We start from the raw sequence: 14,800 nt of genomic DNA on the forward strand, positions 1-14,800 counted from the left end.
CTGTTTTTATCTTGTGCCCAAGAAGGGATCAGAAGAACAAATGGCACTTTAATGATACACACCTGAAAGAATTGGAGTGGTTTTAAAGTAGGTTTTGTGCTCAAATCCCATGTTCTCTATTTATGAGAAGTAGACCCCTTCCTGACAAAAAAGCTGACAGAAAATGGTGACCAAGGAGCAGTTTTGACACAACGCCATAAAAAAGAACTGGAAATACTGATTTGTAGAAGCCATCATCTCCTGAAAATTATTGGCTGTGGGATATTTTTTTACTGTTGTTAGTTCCCATATTTAGACTCAAAGACTTTATGCGTTAAGGTGTTGCAGTGGTAAACAATTTGTGATAAACCAACAAAGTTGGTTCAAGGCAAACCAACTGCAAATGAGTATGGATCATACCTTTCAGCTATGTCGAGAAGTGAATGAAAACAGAATAGCAATGTTTAATTGTGCTGTTTTGTGGAAATTGTAAAAGCAATGTGCTCGGGTTGCTGTCTGGAGAAGTGATTTTGGCCAGAAAAAGACAATGGTGTTGCAGGATTCACAGCAAAAGGCAGGAAGATCTTGAGCTGAGGATACAAGAGAAAGAAAGTGTCAGTCAAGGATGTTGCAAACATTGGAAGCGGTTTGTAGAAGAGAAGGAAAGCAGTGCAAGATACACAGGAGTTTGAAAAAGGTTCATCGCTGCTAGAGAAACCAATTTTGTTTGGTTGTTTGAGAAAAAAAGCCTGACAGAGGACTTTACGATTACGTGCTTAAACCAGCATATTGGAAGAACACCCAAAGGTTGTTGTAAGTAGAATTACATCAAAAATTACTTGTAAATCTTTTCACCAAAGCAAAATACACTATAAAAAAACACCCCACAACCCTAGGTTTGACTTAGGAATGACCATTTTATGGTTTGCCTTCTTTTTGATAAAAACATTTTGACTCAACCCTTTTTTGCTCACATGAATTAAGGCAAAGGAATGAAAGACTAGTTTCACAAAGATGAAGGAATTACTAGTACCTCTTCTAATCACAAACCCCATCAGTAAGAAGGTAGTGAGGTAAGGCAGTCACCCACGATATGAGAGCTATGTTCATCATCTCCATTACATGAGGAGAGTCAAACACACTTTTCTTTCCTTGCAGCCTTAACCACCAGGATATTGGATGACTTGGGATGCAATAATTCTTTTTTGTTTTTGCTTTGAACTACATTATTATGAAGAAAGGATTTCCATATTATTTCAGCTAGAAGAGCATTCCAGGATGGAACATATTCACAAGTTACTCTGCTATCCGCTCTTTGCCGTCTTTGGTCCATTGAATTGTACATCCTTTCCTTGAAGTGGATTTGCATCAGTAGCAGGTTTTTATACCAGTATGGACTACATAGTAGTCAGGACACCTGCTCAAGGGTTTGAAAATGAGAATTTTATTTCAATGGACAAAGGGGAGTTGGAAGCAAGTTCCCCACTGTCAAGCTTTTATAAACAGATCATGAGTGGTAAAGTCAGTGGGGGGATGTGTTTAGTTTGGGTGTGGTTTTTTTTGGGACTTCTTTAAAAGAAAATGTTAGCATAGAAATGAAATTGGTATCAAATTCTTAAAAAACATTTGAGGTGTGTGGAATCTTGGAGACTGCGATGGCCTGTAATGGCATAAAGGGACCCGAAGGGCGTATTTTCAGTATTTCAAATTCTGCAGTAGATTCCTAGTTCTTCAGGACCGAAGCTTATAAACCTATATAGTGAGAGGTGAACTCAACCGACAGTTGCTATTTTGCACATTGAAAGAGTGTAAATAGAAGAGTGTCAGATTTAGATGAGAGCAAAAGTCAATTTTGCTGCATTTCCCACTGCTGGTGATGAGCTAGGGTAGACTGTTTGTCCTAGTTAGAGAAAAATTACCAGAGCAAGTGCGGAGTAATCCTTAATTTAGTATTGTCTTAGCTTGTAGAAGCTGGTTTTACTCAAAAGCTATGTCTGTTCCATTATGTTTAGTATAGGTATATAGGTGAAGCTGTTTTCCATTTTGTTTGTTTTGAAACCATGCTTATTGGCTTCCACAAGAACCCCTGACCAGGAGTACCAAATTTAGTTATAAGAGTAATTCCTTTGTTTGTTCGTTTGTTTGGTTTTTTTGTTTTTTGTTTTTTTTTTTTTTGGGGGGGGGGGTGTTTGTTTGCTTTTTGTTTTGTTTTTGTTTGGTTTGGTTTAAACCTATTGATTTTATTGGTACTTTTGAAAAATAAGAGATAAGGCATGTTGGTAGTAAAATATTGAGCAAAAACTGGAAGCTAGCACTTAGGAAGCAAAAAATTAACATTGGGAGAGATTTGGCAATCAAATAATTTGCAAAGAGATGCAATGGATATATGCTGGTTTTAGGCAGAAATCTAAAACTAGACTAAATATACTGTGATATGTTTTTGCAAAGAACAGTCCACCAGTGGTGGGGATAGGATGATTTTATACAGAAGTGTTGCCAGATTTGAGTGCTACAGGGAGCTGTATATATGGGAGAGAGAAAAAAGACTGGAAAAAGTACTTGTGTTTACAGACTGGAGGAACTGAGAGTTCGCAAACAAGTGGTATGGGGGATGTGTGTGGAACTAGATGACCTTCAGGTCCTTTTCAACCCAAATTGTTCTATGTTTCTATGATTTTCAGTGCTTTGCTTCTGTCCAGGCTGGCAGTGGTTCAGCATAGATGCTCTTACACAAATAACTAATCACTTGCATCTTATACCCCCCAGTGCAGATAAAGCCTTATGGTTTCCATATTTTGCATATCTGCAAAATCTCTGCAACTCATTAGTTTATTTGAATTATTTTAAGTGATTTACAGCATGTCACTCAGCTTAGATAATAGTGCACTTCTTGAAGACCCCTGTAAGTGCTGCTTCCAGCAGTATTTGGATTAAAATGTCTCAGGGCTGGACTATGGTCTGTGCAGCAAAACATGTAATCGTGTTTGTGTGTGTGGACCATTGGCATTTTGACCACTTTCTCATTCAAAATTGCCATTAGTCATTACAGTACTTAAAATTGTATTTGCCTGTTTGAGTTAGGACCACCACCTTTGCTAACACAAATGGACTTTGATAGAGGTTGAGATAAAAGCTGCCCTACAAGAATCTTAACATACGAGTAACAGCTGAGATCACCTCTGTATTTTCTCCATGTTCTCAATCAAATCCAGGTCACAAGCTGATACGTTGGTATGTTGAGAGAGAGCTACTATGTGCACTTTCAAAAAGAGGTGAAAAGTAAGGGTGTAGGAGACGTAGGATTGAGCGAATTCTTACGAGAAACTGGCAGTTGCAGAAAGTTGCCAGACTCATATTTTTGTAAGAAACACAAATATCAGTCTTTACCTTCTGACCTGTGGCCTGGTTATTAGAGTGCTAACTTTTTTTATTTCTTTGGTTTTGTTTTGTTTGGTTGGTTTTTTTCCTGGTTATAATAGGATACTGAATGATTAGCTACTAACTGAATAGGAATTTTATCTTGATGAGGATTTTTGGATACTTTATTAGTACATGCATTTAATGTAACTGTAATGCTCACATGTTGAAGCCAGTTAACATACAGGTGATCGTAAGGACTGAGATGCAGCAAGTGTGTTTTCAACTGAATGTTTTAGCATCCCGTGAAAACATTACAGAAAGCTTCATCTAACTAAATATTGTCTGTAATTCTGAAATTAACCAAATATCTGGCATGTTTTCCATTTCTTACACCAAATGTCTTTCAGGTAGTTGCTGCCACAATATCAAGCAAGTAGCAGTTTCTCAGAACTCTGCACAATGGTAGAAGTGTTTTCAGAAGTAAACGTGCACAGATTAATCTATAGATATGGGATCCAATCAGATGAATAAGGAAAGTCCTTGACAGATGAGACTATAAAAAGTAATATATATATATATATAAAACTGAACCTTTGTTTTCCACATAAGCTGCAGCTGAATCAGAATGAATGGAATACACTTTGGGATGGCAAGTGTTGGGTATTGGGTAGAAGCAAGAAGAGTGGAAAACTCACATGAAGGTATAATTCAAGTGTAGGATGTGATTGGCTTGTATAAAGTCTTGAAGACAAGTGGTTGGCAGTAAGCATCAACCACTTGAAGTGACTGAGATATTATCAATTGACATCATAATGTCATGGAGGGGTTGGGTGGTTAGGATTTTGGCTTTTTCTTTTCTTATTCTAGTATCATGGGGGCTTTATGGAAGAAATAAGCTAGGTGAAGACACAAAAAGATTAGGTCACTGGTCATAATTAGGTTCGTAAGTACAATTTATGAAATAGTTATGAAATAATACCTTCTGAAGATCAAAGCGAATTCTTACTGTCTAAATTCCAATAACAGACTTCATTTCTTCCATGGTATGTATTGAACAGAGAGATTATTTAATCCTGTCTGATTTTAAAGTCTAGAACATACGAACATTGAAGAGTAGTTTTCATAATTGTGATTCACTTACAATTTGTTTTGCAAATGTTCATTCTTGGATTTATAACAAGCAGTTTGAGTTGTTACGTAATGGTGAAGTAAGTCATGCATTTTCAGTTGAAGTGGAAGCTGGATCTACGATAACCCCTAAATGATGAAGTTTTTAAGAGCTGTAGCTAAACTGAAATGTGTAACTCTAAATTTAAAATTTTACAATTTGATAAATAATGCAGGTTATTTAAATGTGTATCAGTATAAATCAAGCCACTGACGTCTTTTTCCTTATTTTTCCAAATAATTTCCTGTTGCATCAGGAGCAGTGTTGCCCTTACTGCTTCTACCCGAAGTCCTTAGCCTCCTTTAGCAGTTAGGTCACACGCTTGGGTGTTGGGTACGCAAACCACATCCTGATAACAAGAGTATGTTTTAAATGCTGACATCGTTCTAGAACTATAAAGTGTTCTCTTGAGTGCTTAAAGAGACATATTTCACAATGTGGCACTGGCTTTTGTAGATCAGCATATTTCAGAGTCATTATAGGGGAAAATACGCAACTTGGATGCTACAGTGCTACAGTGCCTGCACTGTGACCTGCTTGTGAGCATTTACTGCCATACTGGAAATATATAGTCCATTTTTTGGTCTTGCAATGGACATGGGGTTTATGGACTCAGAGAATATTGTGTAGACTCAAAAGATTCCCTAGAAAAGAGGTCCAGAAGAGATGCCTTTCAGGGGACCAAAGAAAACCCCCAAAACCAAGACACCCACAAACAAAACTTAACCTGTGCTTAAGCATTCCTTTGTAAATTAACTGTACATTAAAGCATCAGAATGCTACAGTGCAGAGATAATCTGATGCTTCATAGATATTAGTTAAACTAGCGGGTTTTTAAACTGTTACTGCTTATCAAAAGAGTGAATGCTTTTGTAGCTAATGAAGGCAAAGCAAGATGAGGGAAAACTGCAACAAGTAATCCTGAGGAAGACATGTTCAAAATAAGTGTTTTGATTTCTGGTCTGCTGCATGAAGCTGGACAGATTTTTATTCATTTGGTTACTTTTGGTAATTTTCCTGTGAGAAGGAATTCAGGATTAGAATTAATGGGAGAAATTAAATGATAATTTCTTCTGATTTACTTCATTGCTAAATACTTTCTAAATGCCAGGCAATGCATGAGGCAACTGTTTTAAGTTGCTCTTAAAAATATGGGTAAGGAGCATATTAGTTATAAAAAAAATAAATGCTAGCACAGAAAAAAATACATTGTTTCATGTACTTTAGCAGTAGCTCTTTTGTTACAGTAGAATGTTCTTTCTCCTGCATTTTCATCTCAGGATTCATTTTCAGTTTTGTCTTCTGTGGAGAAAAGTTACCGGTGAACAGTTACTCATTTTACCATGTGCAGAGAAAGGACAGAATAGAGTTATAGAAAGCTGAATAACAGCATCCGAGCAGAATAATCACCTCAGATTTGTTTGCTACTGGTGACATCAGATGGCTGAGTAATTCTGGTCTAGAAAGTAGTGAAAATTTTAAGGGTCTAGTATTGATGTTGTATTTGGAGGTCCATAACCACAATATTCTATGAGGGAATTATCTATGCTATGGGTACTTTGTTTCTCGTTACATAGTTTGTCCATACTTCTTTGATCCATTTTGTTGCTCTCAGAATAAATACTTTTGGTTTTCTTTTTCATGCTTTCATGCTAGGTACTGGTAAGAAACTGAAAATACAGACATGCACAGAGGATAATGTGCATAAACAGGCAGATATTGAAGTTAAACCCTACAGGGTAAAACTGGGCTTAATTTGAAAGGATAAGTGAACGTTAGCTTTTATTTCTTCTTACTTATGTGCTTAGCTTTGTTTACTTATTCAAAATTAAAATCACAGAAATTATCAGTATCATACTAAAGCATTAGAATACATTTTTGTCATTCTCTTCAAGTGAAATTTGGAGGTATCATTGAATTTTCTGTCCAAAAGAATGCGAAGATACCAGATGAATTTAGATTTTTGCTCTGCTGGAAGCTGATTGCATTAGAAAGATTCTATTCTAATACAGTAATGACAGGCTTTTCTGAACTGAGACCTTCAGAATTAAACAATAAACTAAGATCTAACCTAAACGAAAAAGTTACAGCCTTCTTCTGCTAGTCTTTTATGGTTCTGTTGACTGCATCTGTTTAGTTGGTATTTCAGTAGGTCTAGTACAAAACTGCTTCTCCATCAGAGGTAATTTACTCTGCTTAAAGTGCAGTGCCCCAACTTCCTCATTCAGTTTTCGGTTGGAAATTCCACATCAAATTTACTTAAATTCTTTAAAATCAGGAACAATAACTTAAAACAAAAATAGGTTTGAATGAAATGAAGCGGTGTGTCCTTATGTTTGATTTACTTAAGAAATATCAATAGTATATAACTTAAGCAGTTCATGCTGTCTGCTAATTGTTTTGGAATTTCATAGGTGGAAAGTTTCACTCTGAAACAGGCCAGATAAATTATTGTATTTAAATAGTAGCACATGATTATTTGAAAGCGTAAAATGAAGGAGACCTTTAAAGGTTCAAGTAATCTTTGAATCCTCTAGTTTTTGGAACATCTATTCATAGTAGTAATTTTGTCGTTTGAGAAGACAGTATTAATCCTGTTTTTTCTCTTGCTTACAGGGCAGCACAACTATTTATGTGCTGGAAGAAATGACTGCATAGTTGATAAAATTCGTAGGAAGAACTGTCCAGCATGTCGCTTGAGGAAGTGCTGTCAAGCGGGTATGGTCCTGGGAGGTGAGCTGCTTTTCAAATCTGATTCAGAAAAATAAGCAGTCAAGAACACTACCTTCAATCTGTGGAGCTTAAACCACTTTGCTGTCATACTGTAAAGGAAAGAATCACATTAAACATTTTTGGAAGAATTACCTGATGTTTTACAACTCTATAATTTTTATTTAATGAGTCTGGAAATCCTGAAAGAAAAATACTTTTCTGTAGGAATCTCTCACACTCTGTGTGCTTATAGTAATTTTCTTGCAAGGACAGGAATTGTGTCTTTAGTTTGCATTTATTAATAACTTTGGATCAGAAAATTAGATTTAGGAAAAACATAAAGAAGCAAATTGCATTTGACACTAAAATCAAGAACCAGTACTATCCCTCTTCACTTTCCTTGTGCTTTCCATAACTGTTCTGAGTACTTGTCAACATGTACTGTGTTCTACCAAAGACGGCCTGGTACTGGTTGCACCGACACTACAGACTTTGCATACTAGGTGCTGGCAAATCCCATCTTTGGGATCCCAAACTCTAGCTCTCACTGCAACACATTTGCTTTTTTTATGTGAAGTAAACCAAAATTGAGCACTATGCCTTTGAAAACCCACAAGGAATAAATGGTTTAGTATTAGGTAGTCACAGGGCAAGTTTTGCCATGCTAACATGCAAGAATGATGAACATAGAATCATAGAATACTTAGGGTTGGAAAGGACTTTAAGATCATCCAACCCTGTATTCCTTTTATGTTTTTCACAAAAAATTTAGTTATATAAAGCTTTGGATCACCACAGAGCTTGAAAATACATGGCTAAGACTATAAGAAATTAGCTATATAAAGATAATGGAAATAGTATGTACTCAAAGGGAATGAATAAGAAAGGACATTTTCTTCCTAATATAATTTCTTCCTGACATAATTTATTCTAGCGCATCAAATGTCTCTATCTCACTCTCTGCATTTTCTGTCTTGTTTTTCATTTTTGAAGGAAGAACAGGCATTATATACTGTGCGTAACTTCATTATCCTGCTAATCTGTGTTCATAAGTTTAAATGTGTACATAGTTTTCAGACTGATATTTCGATTGCACAGCTCTATGCTTTCAGTGCCTGTAGATATATGGAGTTGGAGGATTCTGCACACATGGCCATCATGTTAGCCTTACATTCTATACATTTATTGGTGATGTGAATCAGTAGTTCCCAAACAGTGAGCGGCTGCTGTTGGTACTTCATCTTCTGTAAGTGATAGTGCTGCAGGGAACAGCCAGCAGAATGAGAGGGAGTCTGTGTTCTGTGTTGCACCCCTGAGTCTCCCTAGATCTTCAGTGCTGCCTCTCCTTTGAGTTGTCTTGAAACTGCATCCCTCACAGTGCTGGAGATAATGAGAGCCATCAATCTGATTGGTGTTACTGTCTCTCCTTCCTGCACCTTGGGCAGTCAGTGCTGCCTCTCAGTAAAGCAAATGGAGCTGACAAGTGTTGGTGGCACTGGACTGGGGGAAGAGGGACAAAAGCAAAAGAACATAACCTTTGGATCCTTCTCAGAGAGAAGCTGTGGTTTAGACCTGGGGTAGCAGTGCAGGAGAAAAACAGTATTACTGTGAGGGTAGAACCTGAAACACTGTTTGCCCAGGTTTGGAAGAGAAGAAAGCTGGGGAGGCAGGGGTCCAGAATGGGCTGTGCAAAATATGTGGTAAGAGTGAGACTTGGGAAAGGAGGAGGTGGCAGATGCCTGTCTTTTAAGGTTGAGGACAACTTGTGAGGTTGTTTTGTGAGGTTTGAGCACCCTCATCTATAAAAGATGTCTCTGCCCAAATGTAGACCAGAAGATGAGGAAATGAAGATATAAAATTCAAAACACCAAAAAATCTCAAATTAGGCCATAATGCTCTTTCTTCTGTTACTGTAATCTTTCTTTTCCTCTTCTGCCATTTCTTATACTTCCTTTATTGTATCACATGTGGAATATTTCCTACCCATGACTTCCTATGCTGATGAACACACTGATTCATATACAGGGTACTGCTGGCTAATCTTCCCCAGGACGTAAGTGTCCATAAACAAATTTCCAGTTCATGGAAAAAAAAAATCATAGTTAAATGCATTCTTGAGCATTTTAAATGAGTAAGAATTGTTAGTATTTTAAATATTGTATTTAGAGTCTGTTTAAGATTTTTTGTACGTTTTCTGATTTCGGCCATTCAGAACTTACACAGATACACTTTTGTTCTTTTATTCCTGCTACTCAATTTCTTAGTGCTATCCTTCAGTTACTAAGTACAGACTTCCAATATTGCTTAATCAAGGTGAAAAAGACTTAAGATTTTACAGGATGTTAACTATATGATTCTAAGGATTCTTAGTACATTAATTAAACCCACAGCTGGGAGAAGTACACTTACCTTGTACTAAATGTTACTACTGAGTGGCAGCCATATAGCTAGAGAATATATTTCACTGGCAGCAGTTCCATTTTCTGACCCTGATGTCGAAGCAGTGAAATGAACCTGCATCGTTCTAAAATAAATTGTAGTCAGTTTTAAGTAAATTGTAGACTAGCAACAAAGAGCTTTAGTAACCAATTTCACTGTGTGGTCTGTTTCTTCTTTCTTAGTATATGGAAGGAAAGTATCAATTAAAGCATGCATTCATAATGCCTTAATTGTTATTCTCTGGGGGACTGTTAATTGTCTTTGAGTTTTATAATCACCTAACTAGACACATTAATCTGTTCCCTTTCTAATCTTTTACCTAATAGGATAGCAGGGAGCTTGGTCAGGTCCTGGAATAAACGAATACCTAGCTTTTTTCCTTTCAGTGAATCTGTAATGTTCCCAGGCTGGCTATCACAGATTCCTTGCTCAGCTGTATTGCTAAATTAATGCTTTCTTCATTGTTTCAGGCAGCTTTCAGTCCACACTGCAGTGATTACATGCAGACAAATTTGAATTAATTTTCGAGGTAATGTTTTTGGAGGTAGCATCAAAGGGTTTATTAAAATCAAGATCTATTACTTCTGCTTTGCTGCTTTGTTCCCTTATTTTGTATACACCCTCTTCAGGTGTGCGCAGCTTATTCTCCTACACAAGATGCAGGAGCATAGTGACCTTAAAGTCAAAGCCATAGTGTTCTGTCAAGAATAATAAATTATTGATATTTTTCACCTGATTACCGGGTATGGAGAAGGATAGTGCGATGTTATACTTTTAGTAGAAAGCCCAGCCATTTTAATACGAAATGTCTATTATCAGTAATGTCTGATTGGCAGTATGGTTCTCTATGCCTAGTTAAAAAAATATTAAAATACAGAATTATATTTCAAAGAGAAAATCCTAAGGTATTTGATAATGAGATTAAGTAGATTTTATTTTTTTGATTTCTTTATGTTTTCTAGGTACATCTACACAAACACTACTCATGCTATTTGTAATAATTGAGGGTAAGGGAACTGTGAGTACTAAGAAGCATCTTGTTTGGTTGGCTATCTTAAAACAAGCTAATAAACATCTTACTAAGAGAAGGTGTGCTGTCTAAATATGCATAGACAGGTTTCAGTATTAAGATGGATAATGGCCAGAGTGGGTTAGTACTCTTTACACATTATAGGACTAAGTGAAGGCATTTATTTATCTTACAGCACGAATTTATCGGATATTTTTGTAAGGAGCAATTGAAAAACTAAGCTGTTGTCAAATATCTGTTGTTTTCTTTATGTCCTTAAGAATTTGCATTAATTTGATGGGGTCTCCTTGTGGTGGATGGGCAAGTTTACTGTGAGGCACCTCTGCAGTAGACAGGTAACAAGTGGAGTTGGTTTTCTGGTGGCTGTTAAGCAACATAATTGGAAATAAACACATAAGCAATTCTGCAAGGCAGTGTGACATTAATTCTGATACATTTAATCACTTGGAAACATGGATACTTATTAACTACTAGCATTTCCATGTGATAAGCACTCTGGTTTCTTTCTTTACTTGTTCTCTGAACTGTAAAAGTATCTGAAGCCATTAATTCAGAGAATACCTGAAATCATTATTTATGAACTATCAAATATATTGTTCCTTCTGCTTTCCTTCGTGCCTAAACAATAGTTAGTGGGAAATTCCCAGCATGTTTAAGACTACATTATGATAGAAATTGGCCCTAGGTCTCTTGTCATAATATGCTGTCTGTTCTTTTGTGGGTAGTTTTTTTGGTTCAGCTGTAACATAAATGTAACAAAATGTAAGTTTGTGTTTGATTCTTCAGGAACGAGTCACTGATCAGCAGTATTTATATTTCTACCACAAGTGGTAAAATGTGCATAAGATTGTTGGGGTGCATGATCCTAAGCTAATTAAACTCACAGTTAAATTGGTGGGAGTATGATCCCTGACTCCATTGGATGATGAGTGTGACTGAAGAGTCCATCATTCTTATTTATACTATCAGTAGTATTTCTTGAAATTTTGTTTAGTATGCTCCCTTTGGATTTTAAATATTGTTTTAATTTAAGTTGAGGTTTTGCACTTTTGGGTAAAACTTTGTTGTATTTGAAGTGCATAAACATGCATATTTATGATGGAATAACAGAAAATTACTTTTTAAAGCAAATTTTGGCTCTTTAGATCATGTTCACCTGCTCAATCCTGTCTGGTTCACAAACTGATTCTGCCTCCAGTTATGCCAGGGTGCATCAAGAACAGTTGATTTAAGTAATAGAATTCATTCTGTATGAAGTATTTAAAAATTACATAAGGAATCTTCCCATGTATTAATCTTGCTTGAAGTTATACTACCTGTGTCCTACTAATGAATGTTTTCAAAAAGGTCAGTTTAATTCTCTGAAGAGTACATCCTACGTCTTCCGAAATGGAAACACTGGATTTTCATAAATTTTCTATCTTGTATGGTATGGCAACACCTGAAGAAAATGGAATAAGCACATTCCTACATAAAGTCAATTTTGTTGAACTTTTATGGTTTACTGTGTAGTTTGGAAGACTGGGACTTTCCTTGGGAGGAAAGTAATAGATGAGTCCGACTATGCTAGCATCCCTGGGTTCCTTCCATAAGTAATGGAGAATGGATTCAGACCATGTGCCTAAGTTTAGTTATGCTTCCCTGCTACTGTGTCCTGGGGTCTCTTTAGTGCACTGGTTGCATTCTGACAGAGCAACACTACTTTAATGCTACTTTTAACTAAAATAAAAAGAAGGCAGTGAAAGATGGAGAAGTCTTTGTCCCCCTTCTTTAGAAGGTGGTAACTTCCCTTGTCTAATCTGTTGCTTCTAAAGAAAAGTACCATTTTTCAAAAGACAATTTGATATGCATATTATAAACTGGATCTTAATTCAACCAAATTGATGCATACTGTTATGGTTCTATTTTCACCTCCTGTACTTTCAGAGTGGTTTTTGCATATTGCCATCTTATAATGCAGTTTCTCAGTGGTTCAGCAGTCTGATAGGCATGGATTTCTTTTCACCCAGTGAAATTTGGTGCATCTCTTTTCTAGTATTGTTAACGTATACAACACCTCAATGAGTGAAAATACCCATGTGATTTCTGGATGGCTTTTGTAGCAAAGCCTTCTCATTCCTTGTTATTTTCTTAAAAGTAAACTTGAAACATGTAAACCTTTTTTTTTCCTCTGTTAGCAGAATGATTTATCTTTTTTTTTTTTTTTTTTTTTGCTGTCACCCTGCATCTCTCTCAGTGTCCCACCATCATCTAAATCAGACCATAAGTATCAGTGTCTTCATTCCATTTTTATCCATTTTTTCACTAAGCCAAACCTCTTTGGCAGAGCTAACGATCTAACAGGGTTTCCATCGCCTTTGAGGATCTGGTTAAAGCAAATTTGTTCTGTGCAGCCACTTTTACATGGATTTGTCCTTTCATTGAAACTTGTAATATGGTAATATGTTACTGAGGGTTACTGTCTTTGAACCCCTAAAGATCTGATTTTCTGTGTCTGTATGTTGTACTGCGAGACTGTTTGCATGAAAGAAATTTGAAGAGTTGCAAACTAGAGCTCTGTATATTTCCATAGCCATACCAGATGTAGTATCTGTGTTTATTTTGGAAAAGCAGTTCTGTTACTTTAGTTTTCTTCAAACCACTGCAGTATGAAAATAGGAATTACAAATACTGAGACAGAGAAATTGTTCTTCGGAAAGTGAAGAGTTTTTTAAGTGTTGGTATGTGGTTTCACAGTATTTGTTGGCATTTCCCTCATCCCTTGAATTATATTTTCTTTCTGGAAAACAGGAGGAATATATTACCCTACAGATCGTCAAAACAGAATTTAGCCATGAGACTGAAACGCATTTATGGAACTGGAGGAAAGGAATTTCTGTGTGTAGTAATGAATTACTAGCATTTTTTGTTTCTGAGTATTAGGGAGAAAAAAGAAACAGGATCCTTAAGTTAGCACTGAATAGAAACTGAGTCATAGAGCCAGCTGGCTCTGCTGTTAGAACATGATAGAGCAGTGGGAACTGAACCAGCAAACACTTTATGAGGTTACTGTAACCTGGAATTCATGGCAATAATTTTAATGGGTGGGTTTCGTTCATCTCTTAGTGAAGAGAGGAGGATATGGAAGTAGGAACTCTTTTTTCCATGATTATTCTTAATTATATAAATAGACAAAAAAAAAAAGCTTACTCCAAAGACAGTTCTAGTTTCCTTGTATAGATTAAAAGTGCAATCCAGCACTACTGGAGAATATTAATGTTTATGGTTAATTCTTTTTAACGGTTCAACAATTTTCTCTTTCAGGTCGAAAATTTAAAAAGTTTAACAAAATCAAGGTTGTGAGAACATTAGATGCTGCACTGCAGCAGCCAGCGACCCTTCAAGATGAAAGCCAGCCTCTTACCCAAAAGCTGTCCTTTTCTCCAAATCAAGAAATACAGTTTGTTCCCCCAATGATAAGTGTCTTAAGAGGCATTGAGCCAGAAGTTGTCTATGCAGGTTATGACAATACAAAACCCGAAACACCAAGTTCCTTGCTGACCAGTCTAAATCATCTTTGTGAGAGGCAACTTCTTTGTGTGGTCAAATGGTCTAAATTGCTACCAGGTAATAGCACTTCCTATATGTAGTGAATTCTAGTTAAGCAAATATGTCCTAGGTTGAGCAGTCAAAAGAGGATATTATTGTCTGCCTGTTAATTAATTCTTAAAAAGTTCTAAAATGATCAAACTTCTGCTTAATCATACACTATATTTGATCAAATTCATTTTAATAAGGGGGCAATTTTGAAGGAATGCGTCTAACCATTGAAACTCACTCCAAAAATCAGTAGAAGCCTGGAGAGTTCTGGTATGTGATTGTTACAACAGCTTTTCCACCTCAACCCCTCCTGTTATTAATTATTTTTGTGTTAAAAAATGCTTATATTTCTGCATATTCTTTATTCTTATTAAAATGAATTTTTGAAAGCAACAGAGAGAAGCTGTAATAAATAGTACCAATTCAGACTAAGCAGCTCACAAATAGACTGGTAATGAGAAGTAACTGAATATATGAAGATGCAATTGTGGATTCAAAAAAAAAATAATCATGTTGTGTATGTAAATGTGCTG

At 36.2% G+C, this 14,800-nt stretch overlaps 1 protein-coding gene across 4 annotated transcripts in view; it reads left to right on the forward strand.

The window, feature by feature from the left end:
• PGR (progesterone receptor) overlaps positions 1-14,800 on the forward strand; it is a 37,086-nt gene that overhangs the window by 8,906 nt on the left and 13,380 nt on the right. For all 4 annotated transcript variants that reach the window (XM_065678709.1, XM_065678708.1, XM_065678710.1 and 1 more), the window contains exons 3-4: positions 7,124-7,240; positions 13,992-14,294. In XM_065678709.1, the coding sequence (XP_065534781.1) occupies positions 7,124-7,240; positions 13,992-14,294 (420 nt within the window). The remainder of the gene's footprint in view (positions 1-7,123; positions 7,241-13,991; positions 14,295-14,800) is intronic.

Source organism: Lathamus discolor, chromosome 4 (genome assembly GCF_037157495.1).
Source record: "Lathamus discolor isolate bLatDis1 chromosome 4, bLatDis1.hap1, whole genome shotgun sequence".
Taxonomy (NCBI): Eukaryota; Metazoa; Chordata; class Aves; order Psittaciformes; family Psittacidae; genus Lathamus; species Lathamus discolor.